Below are 22,695 nucleotides of genomic sequence, written 5' to 3'. Positions count from 1 at the left end.
TATGTGTACGTAATGAAAATCAAACCTAGAAGTATATTAATATCAGATTTATCAAACATAGATTTGAATCATTTAATTATTTGAATTTAACCTCAAGATTGATCAAACATTTAACCATTCCAGCTTGAAAAGTTGATGCATAACTGAAGTCATTTACACTCATATTTCTCACAAACTAATTGAACTTTAAGGTAATTAAATTCAATTGATTCAAAATATATAAAAAAGAATCAATAAAACAGAATAAAAAAAATCAATTGATTTTTTTTAAATCTAATCCAATTTAATTATATTCGTGATCACTTTAGTGCCTACAGGGATTTTTTTTAATATTGTTGGAAAAGTTGCATGAAAAATAGTTTTCCATAGTTTGTAGAAAATAATAACAATATTTATCAAACACGAGATTCTTAAAATTATTATTTTATAAATTTACAAATAAATAAGTGGAAATAACTTTTTTCCACTTTTATATGTGGAAATGAGATTTTGTAGTACTAGTTAAATGTAAAGCACATTACCAAAAAAATGTAAACCTACAAAACATTCCTATTAAAAATTCAGTAAATATATTATATTATTCTTACAAAATTTAAATAATAATTTAATATATTTTATTATTTTTTATAAATCATATTCCGAAAAATGTCATTCTTAAATAAGTAATTTTGTTGGAAATAATAAATATTGTTTAATTAATCATGATGTGGATTTCAAAATATCTGAAATTCAATAATAAATATTGTTTAATTAATTATTATTAATAAAATTTCCAAAAATATATAAGATTATATTAATGGTAATATGGTACTTTTAATCTTACAGTATTTTTTTAAAAGCGAATCTTAATTTATATAGAGAGAGAAAAAGGGTTATACGATATAAAATTTTTTACATCATCATCCAATTACAACCCATCATATATGATAAGTTGTTGAATTTTATAATAATTACTTAAAAAGTCATATTAACGATGAATTTTGATTAGATGATTATGTAAAAATATTTTGGACCGTCAATGCACATGAACATTAAACTCATACTTTTAATTTTAAAATTAATTTGGTTTAACAATTAGTAAAAAAATATCTTCACCATCTCAAAGGCTATTCTTTTATATCATCTCTGTACATACTTATTGTTATCCCAATCATTAATTGTTTTTGACCAAAAAACATTAATTATTTCAATTTATTACAATTTATAATTTTTAAAGTAAATTTTCATTATAAAGAAAGATAAATCCAAATTATTGTTTTTTTTTTGCTAAATTTTTAATTTGCTAAAGAATCCAAATTATTTATTAGTTTCCATAGTATAAAAGTTTTAAATTGCATGCTTATTTTCGAGCAGGTGAAGTAATTAAATTCAAACGGCTAGAAAATTTGAAAAAAAATACTTACAAATTATTATTCAGTGGACTCATATATAAAAAAAAATAAAGAATTTCACATAAGAAATTTATTTGACATCATTTAATTTTACTAATCTCAAGTAAAAAATAAGATTATTTCTAAAATACTCTTTATTAGAACTTGTTATCATATTAAAAATAGAATTAGAATTAAATGAAAAGATGTTTTAAGAAAGATAACATTAAATATGATTAATTAGATTTACTTTTTATGTTTAACATACAAGACTAATTTTTTTACTTATATATAAGTTTAGAGAAGAGTAATATTTTATTTTATAATTAAAGACTTAATTATATTGTCCTCAGTTTTTCTCTCTCTAAAATTATACAATTTTGTAAACTTTGCTCTTGTTTTTTTTTGTTTGTAAGTTTACCATCAATGTACAAAATGTCAAATATTGTCCTGAGGTACCTAAATATATGACCACAATTAAGATAATTAAATCACCACAGCTAAGATATACTGGAAGGGGGTATTTGACTACTTGGCTGACCGAAATATTGAATAGTTGAATCTCCTCTTTTTATAAAAAAAAATAAAAAAAATCACACCCAAAGTAAGTAGGGGACCTCATAAGTTCAGTCAACTAAAAGTCGAGTATATTATGGTTCACGAAAGAATAAACTCAATCATAGGTAAATCATGATCAAGACTATGAGTAATTAAACGTTATTATAGTGATTAAAAACATATGACTAAAGAGGTAACTATTCATAAAGGTCAAGACCCAATATAATATATATAAATAAAGACAAAATTCTCAAGGTAAAATATATGATTGATTCTTATTTATTATTTTGAATTATTGTTTAGCGTCAAATCTTGAGTTAAATGTTGAAGTATCTTTTATAAATATACTATTTCATCATGAAAAATTGAACAATCGAATACTTGGAGATAAGATATCAGCAAAAAAGTTATATAGAAAGAAAACTATCTTACTACTCTTAGTTAGGCAGGTACATAAGACAATTCATACTTTGTAATTTAGAAGACAAAGTTGTGGAAAAAAATTAAAAAGACAAAATTCACAAGATTATATAAATTTGAGAATAAAAAATTACAATTAAACCAAAAATAAAACACGTGTCGCATAGTATTCGTGTAGTGGTATTTTTATAAGATTGTGTTGCTAACTCTCCGCCTATAGATGTGTCCCACGACAACATCAATTTTTCTTGTTCAATTCACTTCAAACCTAAAGTCCACGACAATTCCCAATTCATTCTCTCCATTTCCACCACCACTTCACTTCAACTGGTATGAATACGATTTATTTATTTATTTTATTATTCCTCCTCTCTTGGTTCTCTGCAAATTGTTTTGCTTACCCTTCGTTATTCCAATACTGAAGCATTTTTGTTTTTCTTCTTCTTGTATGCCAATTTGTGACCTTCCCCTATCTCCCTTAGCTTCTATGTCTGATGATAGTACTTTGTCTTCTAAGGCAATAGAAGCTTCAGAATACTCATTCATCTTATGATGTAATAGGCGTGTGTCTAGCTTTGCCTCTTTCTGTGATTTTCCCAACAACCCTTTCTATGTAATGCTATCTCTGTTTATTTTATTTTGATCACACACTTCTTTCTCCAAATTGAACTAGTCTAATTTATCCTGGACCCGCTAATAATAACTTCATATCATTTTTTTTTTTTGTTATCTTATTTTGTGTCTATTACTGTGCCTTGCTCCAGTTTGAATTTTTAAAAAATGTTTCATATTTTACCAAAACATGGCCGTTTCAACACAGGAATGTGATTTCGATAGCTCTTCCTGATGTTGGTGTTTACAATCTAACAATCGACTAAGCCTTGGGGAGAACTTTTTCTCAATGATTTGCTTCTTTTGTTTGTTTTATAAATACCCAGATTGCTGAATCAAATGGAACACGAGAAAGCCCCTATCTTGGTTGAAGAAAGGACGATGCAGGAAATTGAGATTCCCATTGCCTCTGAAAGACTTGATGTTCTTCCTATGAAGGCAGACTCATCTTGCAGTTCTGTTTGTCCTTTTTCCGGACAAGAAAACAGTGTTGTGGCATCAAAGGAGTCTTCAAAGTCAGCAAAGAAACTCTCTGGACTCATTGTTTTCTATGCTATTGTTATGGTTGTGGAACTTATTGGTGGAATAAAAGCTCACAGCCTAGCAGTCATTAGTGATGCAGCACACTTGCTTTCTGATATTGCTGGATTCTCTATCTCTCTTTTTGCAGTGTGGGCTTCAGGTTGGGAGGCAACACCGCACCAATCTTTTGGATACAATCGTCTTGAGGTTTTGGGGGCTCTTGCGTCTGTGCAGTTAATTTGGTTGATATCTGGTTTTTTGATATACGAAGCAATTGGTAGAATTCTCGTCCGAAATGCCAGTGTGAAAGGAAAGCTCATGCTTGCAATTGCAGCACTTGGGTTTGTTCTTAACTTCATCATGGTTGCATGGATTGGTCATGATCATAGTCATCACCACCATCATCATCATCATGGTTGTGAAAGCTCGGGTCATGATCATAATCATCATCAATGCCAGACAGATCATGATCATGGGAAGGAGGAACAATCTATTATAACTGATGAGGAGAATGTTACCCTGGTTTCAAGTATTCAGACAAACACTAATGTCTTGAACATAAATCTGCAGGGGGCATATTTGCATGTCATGGCTGATATGATTCAATCTATTGGAGTGATGATTGCTGGAGCCATAATATGGGCAAAACCTGAGTGGTTTATGGTTGACCTTGTGTGTACTCTTCTATTTTCTGTTTTGTCTTTAAGTACTACTCTTCCCATGCTTAGGAATATTTATGGCATTCTGATGGAAAGGACACCAAGTGAGATCGATATTAGTAAGCTGGAAAATGGCCTCCTAAATATCAAGGGAGTGCAGGATGTTCATGACTTGCACGTTTGGGCTATAACTGTTGGAAAATGTGTACTGTCTTGCCACGTAGTGGCTGAGCCTGGCATAAGTTCCATTGATTTACTTGGCACGATTAAACATTACTGTGAAAAAAAGAATCAAATACAACATGTAACCATACAAATTGAGTAGATACATTGTTTTCCCTTTCCTTTATTCCCTCCTTATGAATTATTGGCAGATGCATCGTCATATAGATTCAAAAAATGAATTTTATTCTTTTATATTTTGACTTGAGAGTGGTTTTGATATGCTAAAAAAATGAAGAATTTGACAGCATAAAATGTTTCATGTTTGACTATAGAAATGCTAAGCATACGACAGAAGTTTGGAAATTTGTTACTCAAAAGACTATTATGCACAATTCCATCCAAAAGTATAGAACACTCAACTATTAATATCCCTTTTCTCTGTACTTCCTGTCCCTCAATTCTATACATCCTTTCTTCCCCTGTTCTCCGTGACACTCACAAGAACAAACACTAATAAACTCAGGAGTATAACGTGGATGAATTTTAAGAAACCATTATCATTAACAAACAAATATGTAAAGGAAGGATACACACAGGGAAGGTGTTACTAGCATCCATCAATGCCTGATGGGGACAGGTATGCAACCACAACAGCACATTTGGTCTGTTATGAAGTCCAAATTTAAATGATAAATATTACCATAATTGTATAAAGATCAATATTGTATTATGTTTTTTAGTGCAAGACAAATATTGCATTACACAAATGTGCAACACAATATTATAATAAACTTTGTATGTTGTATCCAACACTTGCTTGCCAAACGAAATATAACACCAAACTGCTCGTGCTGTGTTGTATAACATCGAAGTGTCGCTCAATTTGCAGTAATAAGCCACCCTAAACAATCAAAATACAAGAAAATGTAAAGGCTTCAAGGTCATGCCACTTTAATTAATAAAAGAATGATGTTATTCTCTAAATAAAATTAAAATTCCATCTTATTAATGCATGCTTACTTCTAAAGTCAACCTTTACTGCGTCAGTTACCAATGTGAAACATTAGTTTTTTTTATTGGAAAATAACACACACAAAAAAATAAAAACACTTGAGATTGATGTCCAAGACAAGCAATTTGGTGTTGTATTCTGTTTGATAAGCATAAGTATTGAATTCCACAATACAAAATTTCCAACTTTATTGCTATAATAATGACAAAGAAATGCTCTCCCCTAACTTGATAATTGTGCTACCTAGATAGTTTTGTCATTTTAAACTTGAACTTGTAATTATCTGTTTGCAAATGATGAGGTGGTTGATTTTCCCTCAGAAGCAGCCAACGGGTGAAAACAAGAGAATGCAAAAGAGATTACCATACACTCTGTCAAGCAGGTCTCAAAGTAGCCTTGTAACAGCAATGAATCGACAAAAATCAGAAGGTACGTATCTTACATAACCTGACCTCTCTGAAATGTTAGATTCCCCATTAACCACGACACTATATCATCAATATCTGTTCGTTCCAATATTACATTAATTCATGCGAAACTATCATATCACGGAAGAGATAATTCAAAGGAACTAGCAAGACTATTGTTTTATAAAATTTCACAGACTTTGTTTTTGCAACTAGATGAAGTAAATGTACTCTACATGTGTCTCTCTCACCCATAAAGAAAGGAGGAAAAAAAAAAGATGAAAAGAGAAAGGGGCAAAACAGAATTGGGGGGAAAAAATACTATCTGCTACCATCGCTTTTTCCTCACATGTCACATTAAGTGGAGCAGCAGCCTCTCTTTGTATTCCCAGATGCATCCCCAACATTGATGGTGGTACCTTGACCAGGAAGTATGGTACCAACAGCTGCTTCCTGAGCAGCCAGCGCCTTTTTGCTAACAATATGATAAATCTCTGTCAAAATGGTTTGGAATGCCTTCTCAATGTTGGTTGCTTCCAGTGCAGATGTCTCAAGAAACGAGAGACCTTCCCTCTCTGCCAATGCTTGACCATCATCCTCCGAAACTGCTCTAAGATGGCTCAAATCAGATTTATTTCCAGCCATCATGATAACTATATTAGAATCCGCATGGTCCCTCAGTTCACGCAACCACCTTTGGACATTGTCAAAGGTTTGCCTCTTGGTTATGTCATATACAAGTAGAGCACCAACAGCTCCTCTGTAATAAGCACTGGTAATGGCACGGTACCGCTCTTGACCTGCTGTGTCCCAGATCTGTGCTTTCACAGTTTTACCCTCTACCTGTATAATCAAAGAAACAACCATTAGTAATGCTATAATACAAACAAGGATCCATAATCAAGGTTTTAAAAAATGACCTACAACCGTGATTTTTGCAACATGAATTGCAGTCACGCCGCATGACTGACATTTGTCCACAATTTTCAGCAATGTCAAAAGATTACAACAAAACCGCAACCACAACAGCAATTTAAAACCTTGCTCATAATTAAACAACCATCCATCCAATTCAAAAAACCTTCAAACATGACAAAAAAATTTACTCAACATCCACCACTTACTGATAATCTGAATTTTTAACTAAGAAGCAATCCATCTCACCAAATCAGGCTAGGATTTCAATCATTTTTTAATTATATTTTAAGATATAAATCCAAGTCCTTCTCCACTTGATCATAACACCTAAAGCTAAAATCATTGTTCCAAAACATCTATTCAACAAAGTTTTACAAACCACAATTTTGATGGCAACATCAAGTTTATTGACGTCAAATTCCTGCAAGGACAAGATCACGACAAAACTGTGACTGCCACTTAAAACCTTGCTATTCATACCGGATGTTCCTCAGAAGAGGATCTGAATTCTGAACTATAAGCTAAAGAATCAATCCTTTAAAACAAAGATAAACAAAAAAATGAAAAAAACGACGGCACTCGAATACCTATATATTCAAATGACATTTAGAAATTAAAGCAGAAGGAACAAATAACAAAACAAAATCCAGATATCCAAAAAGCAAACAAATCAATCGGCACAAGCACATGCGTTCACTACGAGCAGATGAATAATCATCTGCTTCCGCAAGAAACCGAAGAATTTCTTAGGAATCTTGAAAAAAATCAGCAAAGTAAAGGGAAGCATATCTACCTGAAGAGTTCTGGTGGCGAACTCAACTCCGATAGTGGATTTGGACTCCAAACAGAACTCGTTTCGAGTGAACCTGGAGAGGATGTTGGATTTGCCTACACCTGAGTCTCCGATCAAAACGATCTTGAACAGATAGTCATACTCGTGGTCTACTCGATGCGCCATGGCTGCTCTCCCCTCCGATCTCTCCAACCTGCCAGATCCAACGACCGTTAACGGCGCGTGGCCACACGCGCATCAAAATCAGAACAAAAAACACGCGCGCGAAACGACGCAACGGATCTATCTTGTATCTACGAACTGAATCGGAAAGAAAAAAGAACTCACCGCAAGACGGATAGGCTGATTGATTGATACGAGACTTGGACGAATTGGTGAATGAAATGCGTTCGGTGAAGTTTTGAGTTGTAAACTTCAGACAACGGTTCGAAGAATAACCGAACGAACCGCAGGGGACTTTGGAGGAGAGGCTGGAGGCTTTCTCAGAGGAGAGTGGCCGAATTGGCCAATGGGACAAAACGGAAATGTCTATGAGCCAGAAAGCAATTCCAACGCCAAATAAATAAGTTTTTTTTATGTACCCAAAAAAAATAATAAGGTTTGCTTATTTTTTTTTTTAATTTGGTGTGGTATACCAATATATCATTTGTACCAGTGGTGATGAATTTAATCCATTTGAATGAAAATTAATTAAAATAAAAGTTTTAAATTAAAATAGAATGTAAAACTATAAGCCTCATCTCCTGTTTCACTGTTTTTCTATCATATGCAATAGAACAAATTATAAATAAAATTTTAATTTTAATTTTGTGGATGAAAAAATATGATTAAAAAAATCTCAATAAAAATGAGTCAATCAAACTTTTTGATAAGAATTAATCATCAATAAAATTAATAAATATTCTATACTAATAATAACAATAAGGTGATAAAAAAAATTTGTTGTGGTATTTATATAGTGGAGGGAACGGTGTCGTGTTGAAGAATGGGACAATGACAAAGTGAGTGTGTGAGAAGGTGACTGTAGTGTAGGCTGTGGCAGGCTGGCTGGAGTGTTGCCAGTGCTTTTTTTGTTGGCGTGTTTTTGGTTCCTTTTTAATGTGTCGTGGTTATCAAACCTAATATGCTCTTCTTCTTCTCACATTCTCCTAACCAATCACAAACTTAGTTCGTGATATTCAATACGTTAAAAAAAATAATAATGAGGGGAATCGGCATGAAAATTGAGGCTAATGACCTTGTTTTTTTATTTTGAGGAGGGGCATATGGAATATCTGATATCTAATGTTTTTAAAATTGGAGAGATGGTTTAATGTTGAATGCTTGAATCGTGATGGTTCGGTGGTTGAAGTGATACTAATATTAATAAAATATAATAATAATGACTAAATAGTAATAAAATAATACTAACAATATGAAATCATAGTTTTATAATACTAAAAGTTTTAAAATTTTATAGTTTTTAATATACACAATATACAAAAAGATTCAAATAAATTTTATAGTTTAAGTTTTAACAATATTATTAAAAATAACAATACTGTATGTTGATTTTTCATTTTAAAAAATTTCATCAAAAAATATTTTTATTAAAAAATAAAAACCAACAATTTCCATTAAATGTGTGCGTGGGCAACTTTCGTTATATATATATATATATATATATATATATATATATATATATATATATATATATATATATATATATATATGTCTAATTAAGTTAAAAGATGAAAGCAATAAAAGAATGGCAAGGAGTGTGAGATAGACTAGACACAAAACATTGATTTTCTTTTCAACTTGATAGTTGTTAGTTAAGGCCAACTTTGTTTACGGAAATAAATAACCATTTCCAGCTAAAAACAAATTAATTAAGTTGGTCTCCTATCCTATCTCCATTTTCAGCCATAAAATATGTATAGTAGTTGTGTAGGAAAATCAAACTTGAGATTTTTTTATTTTGAAGTTGCACCGTGTTATCTGTCCTTGCATAATGCATGATGAGTGTATTAATAGAACAATAGTTTGATGGTTGTATATATAATTTGCAAGTACATGCACTGATAATATATATTCAGAAACATACGTAATTTTTTACTAAATCAAATACAGTTTTGTCAAAATATTAATTTGGAGCATATGAATGGTAATACTTTTTCTTTCTAGGTGATATTTACTCTACCACTAGATTAGTCCCAATAATTCCAAAGCAGTTGGGTTTTCTATTTATTAAGGTCTAAGTTGTTGGGCAAGAATGAAAAACTTTGAAAGTGTATTTATTTATTTATTTTTACAACAAGTGTTAATGCAGTGTTTGACCAGTGTCCAGTACCCCATAACTGAAAACTTGGCCTGTCCCTGTACAGATGAGTTGGTGGGCCCAAGGCTTCGGTCCAACAACACGGTAACACGAAACACTCCATTTTAAAATAAAAATATTTAGTTATTTTATTTTAAAAAAATATAAGATCAAAATTATAAATTTTCTAAAATATTTTGAAACATAAGAATTAAAATCATAAATTTTTTAAAACAGGTTCAATATATTTATTTTAAAATAAAAAATAAAAATTACATTTAAGTCTATCCATTTCAGAACGGAATCTAGAATTTCCGTCTTGAGGAATGAAGACAAAGAAGCAAGACACAACGAAGCTAATCACTGTCGAGGGTTTCGAATTTGTCATCGACAAAGAAGCTGCAATGGTTTCATAGACCATTCACAACATTTTTACGTTTTCAGGTTTCTACTTTTCGATTAGGGTTTTAGGATTGAGGAATGTTATGGAAGATGATTGATAAAGGAATCAAAACCAATCGAGAATACTTTGATTCCGAGTGAAGAAACCTTGGGACTGTAATGCAATGCGGCATTGGAAGCAATTGGGAGAGGTGTTGGTGACGACATCCATCACCAACATGATATCCCACTCTCACTCTGCAGCTCACAACCTCATTCTCGGAATCACCCAACCCCTCATTATGAAAATCCTCTCAAACCCTACGTTTCACACATCTCACAATCTTCGATTCTTCGAGTGGTCTCGTTCGCACCACAACCCTTCCCCTACCACAGTGTACTCCCTCATCCTCCACAGCCTATCCCGTGAAGGTTTATTCTCCGACATCCCCTCCCTCCTCCTCTGCTCCTTCATCATCTCCTCCAACTTCAACTTAGCTCTCCAATTACTAAATTACCTTCAACACCTTCACCTCGACCCTACCTCAATTTACAACTTTCTCCTTGTTGCTCTGCATGAATAAAACCAACTCCCTCTCACCTTATCCATATTCTTCAAGCTCCTTGATGTCACGGATGAGAATAGTGGTTATAAAAGGAGTTAATACTTACTAATGAGAGTAGTGATTATAAAAGGAGTTAATACCTACTAAGGTGGTTGGTTCCCTCCTGAGAGAAAAATATTTTCTCTAATATCTGATAATCACAAACAGAAAGAATAATCAAGAGAATAAAATCTTGTTTCTTTCCTATTTTAAGAAATCAAAGTACACCGGACAGAATTTCACTATGGAGAAAGATAAACATCATTTATCTATTATTTGTGAGAATCATAGGTTTTAAAATCTTATTGGTTTTCTATAATTGTTAAAGTAGAAAACCTTAAAGTTTTTCAACCACTTGTTGGTTGCTCTTAGAGAGGGTTCTCGTTTGACGCATGGGGTTACAATGTGTGTATCCACTCGTTTGATTGTTGGGGTGATTTGACTACTTGTTTCGCACTTTTCAAGGAGATGAAGGATGGTAATAAGGGATTGGTTGCACCTGATTTGTGTACCTACAACAGTCGCATCACCGCACTTTGCAGGTTTGGCAAGGTGGATGATGCGCTCGTTGTATACGAGGAGCTCAATGGCTCAGCTCACCAAACCGATCGGTTCACTTACACAAACCTGATTTAAATAACAAGACAATAAGGTATAATTTATTCAAGTATTTATTGCATCAAAATATAAAGCTAGAAAGAAAAAATAAATCAAGCAATGGGTTGGTGAGTACGAAAAGAAACTTTTCATGTCGTGCAAATTGAGTTGAGACCTTTTTTATACTTTTTGTATTTATAAATGTCTAGGAACACAAAATGTCAAATATTGTTATAGTATAGTGGTAAGTATTTTCGCCTGCCATGCGGACAACACGAGTTCGATCCCCAGCAACGACGAAAATTAGTTATGTTATTTTTGGTTGGACTCGATTTTTGTTTACGTAGTTTAAGGGAGGAAACGTAGGGTACATAATGGCCTTAGAGGGCATCGTCAACGTTAATTCGCTCTTCACCTTAGCCCTCTTCCTCGGCATCATCACCACCACCAACACCCTCATTCGCGACGATAACGCCGCATGCGCCGCCGGAGCCTCTATTTCCAAAGGCTTCATCGAGCTCCACGTGTACTCCTTCAGCTCCTTCCTCTTCTCGAGCCTCATCGCCTTGGCTCTCAAAAACATCATGAACTTCAGCAAGGACGTCGACAACGGTGAGATCGTTCTGGACAACAACAACAACAACAACAACTGGGTTCATAGTGTTGCGAAAATTAACACTGTCGTTTTGAGGTTGGGGACTCTTGTTTTGGCTTTTGGGTCGGTTTTCAGATGCGGGTTCTTGGTGATAGCGCTTGTGGATTTGGTGCAGAATGTAGGAAGGGCAGAATGATCCATGATTTAATTGTCTTTAATGAGTCGAATGTAGGAAGGGCATAATGAAATGAACAAATCGGATTCAAACTTCGAAGTGTTGTATTCAATTTATCTAATTATTTTTTGTTAGGATTTTTTTATATGTAAATATTAATTATTAATTATTAATGAATTTATAATTTTTTTTACTTCTCTTTTTTTTTTCCTATCAAATTAATCTTATAATTCTGGTTTGGAAATTGTACCTTGTATCTTTGAAAATTGATTGCCTATATAAAAGATGAGATGATTTTTTTAATATTATGATCACAGTTCGGAAGCCTGTGCAGCTTGCTGAAAAATTGTGCCATGTTGTGTTTGCTTGGGAGTTGGGAGTGAGGTACAAGCACCATTGATATTAATTGGTTTTAGTGAAGCAAAGTTAAATTATCAAGTTTTGCGATCATTTTGCACTAGGGATTGGAGAACACATGATTAGAATTCTTCATTTTACATTTTTACTTGCTTCATTTCCACCTTGCCAGAAAACCCATTTCTCTGAATAAAAAAACAAAGGCAGTCATATTCTCTCTACTCCAATTCAAATTGAATGTTGTTTTCGCAACAATGTTTGGTCTGAAATTGCATTTTTCAAATATTAGTATATACTTACTATATGGTAATTTACACAACAGTGTAATAACACTGGAAAATTGGAAATCAATTAAAGTATTTTTGTATTTTCTATTTTTCTGTGGGGTGATCAAAGGAGAACATAAAAAAGAAAAGGCACCAGGCCCAACATTTGGCCCAAACCATATAAGCTAAGTGGCTACCCTCCTTTCCCGTCCAAATAAAGCTTTGGTCTGCGTAATTTGATTTGCCTCCCTTCGTATCGAACTATTTGGGATATCTCTTCTCAAACCAAACAGTGCCTTATTTGTGTAGTGTGATGGCGAGTCGTTCCTTCTTTAAAAATTTGAAAAACCGTGATTTGGCTTCGTTATTACTGGTAGAATTTACGAGAAGTAGCAAACCCATCAAACACATTTCTTCAACTTCATCACCCTTTGTTGAATGCAATTCGTTCAAAACGGCGTCGTGTTTTCGGCAATACCACGACGGAAGGCCCAGAGGGCCCCTTTGGAAAGGAAAAAAGCTCATTGGCAAAGAAGCGCTTTTTGTCATATCGGGGTTTAAGAGGTTTAACGATGACGAGGATAAGCTTCACAAGTTCATCAAAACTCACGTTCTCAGACTCTTGAAGATGGACATGATCGCTGTCCTCACCGAACTTGAGCGCCAAGAACAAGTTTCTCTCGCTCTCATGGTTTTCACTCTCCTAATCCTTTTACATTTTTAATTCGTATGTTATTTGTCCGTAACCTGTTTGTCATAATGCTTCTTAGTTAGAACCTTTTTTAATAGTCATTATTATGACTACTTGTTGTATCGAGCTTACAAGTAACTTACTTAATGGATTTTCAGATGTTTAAGGTGATGCAAAAGCAAGATTGGTACAAGCCGGATGCATACCTCTATAAGGACTTGATCATTGCATTGGCAAGGGCTAAGAAAATGGATGAAGTATTGCAATTGTGGGAAAGCATGAGAGAGGAAAATCTGTTCCCCGATTCCCAGACTTATACTGAAGTTATAAGGGGCTTCTTGAACTATGGATCTCCCGCGGATGCCATGAACATATACGAGGACATGAAGAATTCTCCTGATCCGCCAGAGGAGTTGCCATTCAGGATTTTGTTGAAAGGACTTCTGCCCCATCCTCTTTTGAGAAACAAAGTGAAACAGGATTTTGAGGAGATTTTTCCTGATTCAAGTATCTATGATCCACCACAAGAGATATTTGGCGCACGCTGAGGTTTGAACCCTTTTTACTCTGTTATCCTGATTCCGGTGGGAATCTGGGTCAATAGGTTCTATGTTGATAGATGATGAGAAGATAGTCAAGTTTGATAGCACTAGTCTGGCTTACTGAATGGAAATTGTACGGAGAAAGTCAACAATGAAGAAGAAGTAATAGGAATAAGATTTTAACTTATCATGATGACATTAGAAAATAGAAATATGATGTTGTCATTAAGTTCCACCTATCATCCTCTAGCATGTTATATGGTCTTATTGGAGTTATGTACTCACTTATATCATTTTGCTACTTGTTTAGACTATGTTACTAAGTACCATTTATTCATCTTTAAGGATCAAACTAGTTTTGTTTAAGATAAAAAAAGGTTTCTATCATTAGTATTTTTTTTAGTGTTAAAAGGAGTTACCCAATAATTTTACATGATTTTCTATTAACCTCATGTTGTATAAAACTATAAATAGTATCTCCCAGTGGCCATGGTTCATTCTGGAAGGAGCTGGATCGTCAAATGACTGCAGATGTAGGAGTTGAGAATTGAGGCTGTGATCATTTTCAAGCTTTGTGGTTCTGGGATGGTTAGTTTGTTGACTGTGGGTTTACATTTACTGTTTACTATCCAAGTCCTTGCTCAAGGGAGATTATCTTTTGGTATTGAAACTGATTGAACTTCACTCGGTTTGAAACATCTGAATGCTCTTTTTCAGTTTCATCATCGTTGGTATCGGCAATGTACAAATTGTTACCAAAGGAAAATAAATTCGTTGTACTTTTGGCACCACAGTCTTCTTAATGGATGTATGTTACTTTGGTTAAAGAAAGTGAGGAATGGGGCACTTGCCATTGTATCCTTATACACACTCATTTTTAATTTAGTTTCAGACATAATATTTGACAACTTGTGTCATTAAAAATAAAAATATTTGACAAGTCTTGTTAGGTATCAAAAGAACATAATACTATAGCATCGAGATAATACATTTGTACGTCAGCTAACAAAACCTCGTTTGCATTGCATGTGAATAAAATATATGCTCCACAAATCGTCATTTAAGTGAAGAAAAAATGTGCACAATGCCTACAATCAGTGAATAGTTTTACTCCTAATGAAATTAATATTGATACTGGCAGAAGATAATTGTAATGTTGCTACTCCATTCTAATCCTGCAAAATCTGTTTTTTCTTAATTCTCCTGTGCACCGATCTACAAAACCAACCAGAGCACAAGAATCTCTGTGTCAGAAACCATTATAGCAATTTTAGGAAAATAATATTCATATGAACATACCGTTATGGTATCAACGAACAGCTGATTCATTTTCCTAGCAAACAAAAAAAGGCCATGTTCGTTTAATATGAATATTATCTATAAACACTACACAGGTTTTACACTCGCTAACATTAACAAGGCAAAATAAGAAGGAAAAAAAAGTAACCAAATAGAGGTATACATTGGTTAGGTTGAGAATATCGGTATAATTATGAAATGAGAGAGAACATAAGGTAACTTCCAAATATATCAGAGACGAGATCACATGAAGGAGGTGGTGAGAAGCAAGTAAAATGAAGAAATCTAATCACGTGTTCAGTGTTCTCCACTCCTCAGCGCAAGAAAGATTGCAAATAATAGTATTCTAATGAAGTGATGGGAAGAGAACATCATTTGCCTGGACTTCAATTTTGCTTCACAAAAAGTAATTGATAATCACTCCTCCCTCCCAAGCAAGCACAGCAGGAAACAAATTTTCTGCAAGCTGCAGGCTTCTATGATCATTATATTAAAAAAATATATATCATATTTGATACATGCAATAAAATTAAAATAATACATACAAAATAATAAAATAAAATTGATCGAATGATGCAATATTTGATACATGCAATAAAATTGATTCCTATTGTGGAGATTTATCCACTTTGACACATTAAATCATCATATTAATATAATTTATTTAATAGTACTATGCAATATATATAAAAGCCTAATTAATTAACGAGTAAAGGAATAGAGGACGAGAACAACATAGATCAGTAGCGCAGTGGGAACAAGAACAAGCAATGGAGCCACGGCAGCAAAAGTATGAGGACTACCACAAGCCAAAGTTCCCAACTTGATCTGTACCAAATCCACAAGAGCCATCACCAAGAACCCACATCCGAAAACCGACCCAAAAGCCGAAACGAGAGTTCCCAACCTCAAAACAACAGTGTTAATTTTCGCAGCACTGTGAACCCAGTTGTTGTTGTTGTTGTCCAGAACGACGTCACCGTCTTTGATGTCCTTGCTGAAGTTGATGATGTTTTTGAGAGCCAAAGCGATGAGGCTCGAGAATAGAAACGAGCTGAAGGAGTACACGTGGAACGCGATGAGGCCTTCCGAAATGGAGGCTCCGGCGGCGCATGCGGCGTTGTCGTCGCCGATGAGGGTGTTGGTGGTGCTGGTGGTGGTGATGCCGAGGAATAGGGCTAAGGTGAAGAGTGAATTAACGTTGACGATGCCGTCTAAGGCCATTATGTGAATTCTCGTCGTTGTTGTCATTTTCCGGCGTGACACGTCGGAATCAGACATATAGGCTGATGAAACAAAACCAAAGGAAGATAACATTATAGTATTTTTCTTGGGATATAACTGGATGCGATTTTGTTTGCTCAAAAAAGAAATTGTATTTGTATTGCTTGCAAGCAACAATATAACAATTGTGTGTCGCGTAGAAGCTTACGTTTGGAACCAAACCCGGTTAACTTAACAAATTAAAAAACACTCGCCGTTGCCGGGGATCGAACCCGGGTCACCCGCGTGACAGGCGGGAATACTTACCACTATACTACAACGACATTTGGTTTCATGGTTCAAAGACATACTACAAAATGTAACTACTGTCTTAACAATTGACAGAATTTCCTCATTCAAACTCTCATTCACTATTAATTGATTATTTTTTTTTCAGTTTAATGTTTTGCTGCAATAAATACTGAGATAAATTATATATTGTCGTCATGTTATTTAAACCGTGTTTATTTTTCATACTCAATATTATTTTCTAATTAGGGGAAGAGAGGCACAAAATGTCTCTCTAAATTTTTTAAATAATCAAAAAATAGAAGTTAAAAAATGAGAATAAAAAAAACTAATAATATAAAAATAATGAAAATTTAAGAAGTAGTTTAAGAGTAAAATTATCCACAACACCAAATGAGATAATTCTCATTATTAATAATTATAGATAGTAACTTTTTTTAAAAAAATAATTTAAGAATTTACTAAATCGTGTAAAAATATTAATATTTCTTTTTCTCATTTTCATTAAATATGTATATTACATATATTAGTTTTTCAAACTTGTCTACAATAGTTTTTTTTAAAACAACTCACGTTAAATAATAAAAATTATATAAACAAGTGATAAACGATCAAAACAACATATTAGCATTGCGTAAATAATTATTATAATTTTTGTATGTTAATGCAATATTTTAAATTTTAATAACTTTAACCATATGTTTCGCATAGTATTCTAAAAAAGCATATTTAAATAATAATTATTCAATTTAATTTTTGAATGTTTAAATAAGGGGATTGCTAACATAGACCCACTTAAAAATTAGGTATATGTTAGCATTTAATACCTTTTATGTTAGAAAAAAAAAAGTCATCCTTTTAGAACAGGGTAAGTTGAAGGACAATTATGCAATTTTAATTTTTGAAAATACAAATAATTTGAACATTGTTTTCTCTCTCCCATCGTCCTACAAAATCCACAGTTGCACTTGCACATCCACTCCTAAAATGCTTAGGGTCTGCAACCATCAATTTATACAATCTAAAATTTGGATGGATTTGGCTTTATCTTTAAGAGGTTCAGGGTCTACCATTTAGCACGTTAATTAGTTTGTCACATGCGCTTTAAGATCCAAAAAGTGGATTTGTTTCACAATTTCAGAAAGGTTGAGGTTCATTTTTCATGTCAAAATTTTTATTAGAGTCGTAGATCCCAAATGATTTTCGTGTTCAAACTTATACGTGGATTAATTAATATTGTTGTTATAACACAAGCAGGGATGATAACTTCTCACAAAATCATCGCTTGACAAAGAAAAATCCAATTGCACTCATCAGTGCAGCAATCAATTCTTAACGGGATTAATAGTTTATATAATCAGGCAGCTTGTTCGTAATACACCATGGCAGAGGCGCCTTTCTAACTAAAACGGGATTTGTCAAATTAAGAGATGATTTGGAGAAGATGAAATCGTGAAGAGAATCTGAAAAAGAGAAATTAGTGGGTAAAAAAAGAGAAACGTGGAAAAGTGAAACGGGGTAATTTTCATTTTCAAAATTAAAACAAAAATAAGTGAAATGAAAATTACTTGGTAGTGCTTTATTTTTTACTGTTGTAAAATAAAGGATAAATGGTTTTTTAGTCCGAGTGAAAAGGTGTTGATTGCTAATATATACCCTTTAATTTTTTTTGAGTGTGTATGTTGGCAACCCCTTTAAATAATTATTATTCAAGACGTTTGTAGTGTGATTGGACAATAACATTTGCGACAATTGTAGTGTGATTTTATTCCTTCGTGTGTTTCTTTGCATTTGTTCTTTAATATACCTGCCATCAAAGAGTAAGTAGGTAATCTTTGGTTAGGCTTTCAGACCACTTTGTACGCCCCAAAAAAGCAATTGTCGTAGAGGTAGGTAGTAACAACAGAATGACCATGTTTAAATTGAATGACAAACATAGGGATGGATTTGTTGTTAAAGAAAGCCACCCAAAACTAAACATCCACACAAACAAGTCATAGAATAGCCCGAAAGCAAAAGATTGATAAGAGTATATGACGCAGTAAAGACTGAGAATCAAAGTATCAAACATTTCACACCACCACATCATGTGCACTAGTAAGTTTGAAATAGATCCAGCACAAAGCTTATTTATAAGCACAATTTTGTGATTATAACCAAGCACTTAAAAGAGACTCCGAAAATATACATTATGCTTGCCGAATCCTTAATCATCATGTGTGTTCATAAACCCAATTAAGCATCTGTAAGAAGTAAGAACGGAGGGAAAAGCAGTCTGGTCTCTGATGAAGATAAAAACAACCGATTACAAAGGCCAACCAAATTCAGTAGCATATCAGTTAGTAGAAGGGGCAGAGTCTTTCACAATCGTTATAGGGCAACTCGCATTTGTGGTGACATAATTAGTCACACTCCCCAGCAATACCCTACAATCAAGCAATTAAAATAAATAAATAATAAATCAACTAATCAACACTGTTGATTGATGCAACTTGATAATTTGCAAGTATCTGTCATTTTCTAATTGGAAAATTATACATGGACATGACATGCTAGATAACACCCAGAGAAAGAAAAGAGCAAAGTGAAGATATGATAAGTAATATAATATGATAAAAGAAGGGGGTAGGTGTTAGTGTGGAGTGTATTTGATATTATGGTGTTCAGACATAATTACCCATTAACATGTTAAAAATTTATGTAACTTTATTGTTTTATTTGATTTTTTTTTTTAAATTAGAGAATGCTTATCAAAGATAAAAATTGTATCGAGAAATCTAATCAAGTCCCTCATCTTCGAAGGGGATTCAAAACTCAAGACTATCACTAGAACCAAAGTTCAAGTTAAGATGCATTTGACATGAGACAAAGCATAGATACAGTCTCTTTAAGTGTTTCCAGAATTGTTCTCTAATAAAAAATTAAAGTCACGCATCAGTGATCTATACAAAAGAAAAAAATACATTAAAGGTCAACATAAGATTTTAAAGATAAAATTTCAATCCTAATAGAAAATCAACAGAAAATGTACATAAGGAACTACTGCATCTAATTACATTCTAAGTGTTGTTATTTGAAAATCTAATTTAAAAAATTATTGTTAGTTCACACAATTTTATTTTGATGCATGTACTTATCTCTAGATCTAACTTAGTTGATTGAGCAGTAAGTATTGTAAGTCCCCTATAATGTCTGCAATTTCCACGGATGAAAATAAATAAATAAAGAAGACTAGAGGACTAAAAGATTAAAAGGAAAAGAAAGACCTCTGTATGGCGCCCAATCCTCTGCTACCCATGACCAAAGAGTCAAGCTTTAAATCCCCAACAGCTTCCACAATTTTCTCTCTTGCATCCCCCCAGTATAGCTTTGCCACCACAGTCACCTATATTCAAGGAAAATTCAGTCAAACTCAACATGCAACAAAAACAACATTAACTAAATCAAAACATGAAAAACCAATCCAAGAAACAACACACAATAAGGTAAGAACCTGTTTCTCCCTAGAAGCGGTGTCAAGCAAGTCCAACACCTCAGCATCAGTATCCACCTCATAGTGATGCATCACCTCCTTCTCACGAAACTCCGACAACGGAATCAGAGCTTCACCCAGATCACAGCGTAATCAGAAATCAGAGATCCAAATTCCACAACATAATAAAGACAACAACAAAAAAAGGATTTTGATGATAAGGGTAGAGTTAAAAAAGGAGCTTACGTGAACCAGTGGTGGACCAGAGAAGATTTCGGAATTCACTTCCTCCGGAAGGCTTGATGTGGACGATGTAGAGTATGTCACCGTTGCGGAGAAGATTGTCAATAGCCCATTTGAGAGCGATTTTGCTTCCTTTGGAAAAGTCCAAGGCAACCCCAATATTCCTATCACTGCTCATCGCTTCACTTTCGCCAAATCCTGGGTTCTGAATAACTCACTCACTCACTGTTCACCTTCGAGCTTTGGAATGGTAGGGTTGATTGTTAGGTGAGGGTTCACTGTTCGGAGTAAGACACTAAGAATCCAATTTGTGATAACGTTTCTTCTTTTTGTCGGTCTTCCGCGTGTCAAATGTCAAACATTAATGTTTTGATAAAAATGTTGTTTTTATATAATAAATAAATATTTGTAATATATATAATTTATATTTTAAATTGATAATAATAATTTTGTAAAAAAAATTGCTATTAAAGTATACTTTAGAGATAGAAATTAATATAAATTATTTGGCATAAATAGAGATTTTTTTACTAATTAAGAGAGTATTGTGTGAAATAAATCTATAAAAAGATCAAACAAATAATATTATAGATGTTTAATGGAGACTCAGTTTAAAGAAAATTAGAATTTCCCTATCTAAGTTTTATATTTTAATTTATAAATGTGTGTATTCTTTTATTAAAAAATATTAAATCTTGATTAGTGCTAACAAGTCATGCAAAAGGTTATTTTATTTTTAAAATTAATAATAACCATTTTTTGTTTATCTCAAAATAATTAAAATTTAAAATATTAGATTTGTAACTGAAAATTGATCTTTATGAAAATCTTAATGGGCGTTTGGTTGGAGAAAAAGATTCCTTTCCCAAAAATTTTAGGTTGAAAAACTTAGTTTGTTATATTTGGTATCAATTTTTTAAAAATAACATTACTAGAAAACCATGTTTTTCCAAAGTATTTTTTAATCCGTTTCTCACAAAAAAATTTCCAAGAGAGGTGAGAATATTATTATTCCAAATAATTTTTCTTTTACTATAGTTAACTCATCATCTTACTCTTTAATAAAAATTTTAATATGTTAAAAATATTATGTAACTGTGATTCCTATAAAATTTATCTTAAAATTTCAATAATTAACTAAATAAATTTTATTTATTCACATAAAATACAATTTTTAGGATTCATCATTTTTAGGAATCATAATTTTCAGGTATAAAAAAAATTCTTTCCTAGAAAACGCCCCCTAAAGATAGATTATTGTTTTTATCATGAAATATAGTTTTCTAAATGTGATTGAACTCGCTAAGTTATTATTTTAAGAACTTTTAAGATTCACTTTTTTTTACATTAAATTGAATTATTTTCTTTTTCTGTAATGTTAGATGCACAAATTTAAATAAAATAAAACTACAAATTTATGCAGAAAAATGTTTTTTCATATTGGACATGTAACGGAATTCCTAATCACTTCTGATCAGACTTATTAAACAAAATCATTTGTTAATTAATAGAATATTGAAATCAATGTATGGGTAAATATTTTTTAAAGTATTTTTATAAAATAAATTTTAAATGTATATTTTTAAAAAAAAATAGTAAGAATTATTGATATTTTTTTATTTAAATTAGTAAAAAAAAATAAAAATATCATATACTAATAATTTTCATGATTATGTATGATGATTGTAAAATTATGTTTAATTAGAAGATACTATAAAAATTATATTTTTTTATTTTTGAAAGTCATAATTGTCTTAAAATTATTTTGTATGCAAATAATTATGCATAAATTATTATGTGTGCAAATAAGTGTGAGACAAACTCATAAACAACAAATAGTGAAGGACACCAAAGAAGATTATTATTAGGAATTAATAAAGATATATATTCAAAAGACTTAAATATAATTTTAGTCTTCTTATATTGCTCAATCCGTAATTTTGGTTACTCTATCTTAAAATAGAAACATTTGTTCTATCTATTTTGAAAAATTATGTGATTTTAGTTATTTATTTTAAAATAAAGATATTTGGTCTCTTATTTTAGTAAATTTATAATTTGTCAAATTCACAATTTTGCCTATGACTTTTGTTTATTTTGATATAGTTGGACCTTAAATCTAACATATTCATTTAAAGTATCATCAAAAAGTGATTTAAATAATTATAATTTAAAAAATAAAACATAAATAAAATTAAATTTTTTAAAAAATATGAGAACCAAAA

General features: G+C 32.3%; 5 protein-coding genes and 1 non-coding gene across 8 annotated transcripts; 2 read left to right on the top strand and 4 right to left on the bottom strand.

Moving 5' to 3' along the window:
• The first annotated feature begins 2,572 nt into the window (after positions 1–2,572).
• LOC114380412 (metal tolerance protein B-like) lies at positions 2,573–4,560 on the top strand. Of its 2 annotated transcripts, none has more exons than XM_028339454.1 (2): positions 2,573–2,678; positions 3,287–4,560. In XM_028339454.1, the coding sequence occupies exon 2, from the start codon at positions 3,300–3,302 to the stop codon at positions 4,464–4,466; it is 1,167 nt and encodes a 388-aa protein (XP_028195255.1). In that variant the 5' UTR covers positions 2,573–2,678; positions 3,287–3,299; the 3' UTR covers positions 4,467–4,560. The 2 variants fall into 2 exon arrangements, with proteins under 2 accessions (XP_028195255.1, XP_028195256.1); XM_028339455.1 differs by lacking the exon at positions 2,573–2,678 and adding an exon at positions 2,697–2,961.
• A 929-nt stretch (positions 4,561–5,489) lies between these two features.
• LOC114380414 (ras-related protein Rab11C-like) lies at positions 5,490–7,989 on the bottom strand. Its single transcript, XM_028339458.1, has 3 exons — positions 7,764–7,989; positions 7,437–7,629; positions 5,490–6,568 (listed from the first exon to the last, which is right to left on the bottom strand). The coding sequence occupies exons 2-3, from the start codon at positions 7,599–7,601 to the stop codon at positions 6,083–6,085; spliced, it is 651 nt and encodes a 216-aa protein (XP_028195259.1). The 5' UTR covers positions 7,602–7,629; positions 7,764–7,989; the 3' UTR covers positions 5,490–6,082.
• Positions 7,990–12,934: 4,945 nt separating this feature from the next.
• Positions 12,935–14,808, top strand: LOC114380413 (protein THYLAKOID ASSEMBLY 8-like, chloroplastic). Of its 2 annotated transcripts, none has more exons than XM_028339457.1 (3): positions 12,935–13,402; positions 13,561–13,951; positions 14,429–14,808. In XM_028339457.1, exons 1-2 carry the CDS (start codon positions 13,025–13,027, stop codon positions 13,948–13,950), a joined length of 768 nt encoding a protein of 255 aa, XP_028195258.1. In that variant the 5' UTR covers positions 12,935–13,024; the 3' UTR covers position 13,951; positions 14,429–14,808. The 2 variants fall into 2 exon arrangements, with proteins under 2 accessions (XP_028195258.1, XP_028195257.1); XM_028339456.1 differs by having other exon boundaries at positions 14,419–14,808.
• A 73-nt stretch (positions 14,809–14,881) lies between these two features.
• LOC114380415 lies at positions 14,882–16,623 on the bottom strand. Its single transcript, XM_028339459.1, has 2 exons — positions 15,244–16,623; positions 14,882–15,159 (listed from the first exon to the last, which is right to left on the bottom strand). The coding sequence occupies exon 1, from the start codon at positions 16,558–16,560 to the stop codon at positions 15,946–15,948; it is 615 nt and encodes a 204-aa protein (XP_028195260.1). The 5' UTR covers positions 16,561–16,623; the 3' UTR covers positions 14,882–15,159; positions 15,244–15,945.
• Positions 16,624–16,718: 95 nt separating this feature from the next.
• Positions 16,719–16,790, bottom strand: TRNAD-GUC. Its single transcript has one exon. It is a non-coding gene; the product is annotated as a tRNA-Asp (tRNA).
• A 1,945-nt stretch (positions 16,791–18,735) lies between these two features.
• LOC114380342 (universal stress protein PHOS34-like) lies at positions 18,736–20,799 on the bottom strand. Its single transcript, XM_028339345.1, has 4 exons — positions 20,474–20,799; positions 20,249–20,358; positions 20,022–20,140; positions 18,736–19,181 (listed from the first exon to the last, which is right to left on the bottom strand). The coding sequence occupies exons 1-4, from the start codon at positions 20,646–20,648 to the stop codon at positions 19,091–19,093; spliced, it is 495 nt and encodes a 164-aa protein (XP_028195146.1). The 5' UTR covers positions 20,649–20,799; the 3' UTR covers positions 18,736–19,090.
• Positions 20,800–22,695: the final 1,896 nt, after the last annotated feature.

The sequence above is a fragment of the Glycine soja genome, chromosome 12 (genome assembly GCF_004193775.1).
Source record: "Glycine soja cultivar W05 chromosome 12, ASM419377v2, whole genome shotgun sequence".
NCBI lineage: Eukaryota > Viridiplantae > Streptophyta > Magnoliopsida > Fabales > Fabaceae > Glycine > Glycine soja.
The sequence above is the reverse complement of the archived record's forward strand: the minus strand, read 5'-3'. Positions and strand labels throughout refer to the sequence as shown.

Excerpts from the sequence above, each read along its gene's own strand:
- LOC114380412 (XM_028339454.1), top strand. The coding sequence starts at position 3,300 with ATGGAACACGAGAAAGCCCCTATCTTGGTTGAAGAAAGGACGATGCAG.
- LOC114380414 (XM_028339458.1), bottom strand. The coding sequence starts at position 7,601 with ATGGCGCATCGAGTAGACCACGAGTATGACTATCTGTTCAAGATCGTT. Across the intron at positions 6,569-7,436 it reads TCGCCACCAGAACTCTTCAG|GTAGAGGGTAAAACTGTGAA; the intron begins GTAGATATGCTT and ends TTGATTATACAG.
- LOC114380413 (XM_028339457.1), top strand. The coding sequence starts at position 13,025 with ATGGCGAGTCGTTCCTTCTTTAAAAATTTGAAAAACCGTGATTTGGCT. Across the intron at positions 13,403-13,560 it reads AAGTTTCTCTCGCTCTCATG|ATGTTTAAGGTGATGCAAAA; the intron begins GTTTTCACTCTC and ends ATGGATTTTCAG.
- LOC114380415 (XM_028339459.1), bottom strand. The coding sequence starts at position 16,560 with ATGTTATCTTCCTTTGGTTTTGTTTCATCAGCCTATATGTCTGATTCC.
- LOC114380342 (XM_028339345.1), bottom strand. The coding sequence starts at position 20,648 with ATGAGCAGTGATAGGAATATTGGGGTTGCCTTGGACTTTTCCAAAGGA. Across the intron at positions 20,359-20,473 it reads CTGGTCCACCACTGGTTCAC|CTCTGATTCCGTTGTCGGAG; the intron begins GTAAGCTCCTTT and ends ATCTGGGTGAAG. Across the intron at positions 19,182-20,021 it reads GGATTGGGCGCCATACAGAG|GGTATTGCTGGGGAGTGTGA; the intron begins GTCTTTCTTTTC and ends GCTTGATTGTAG.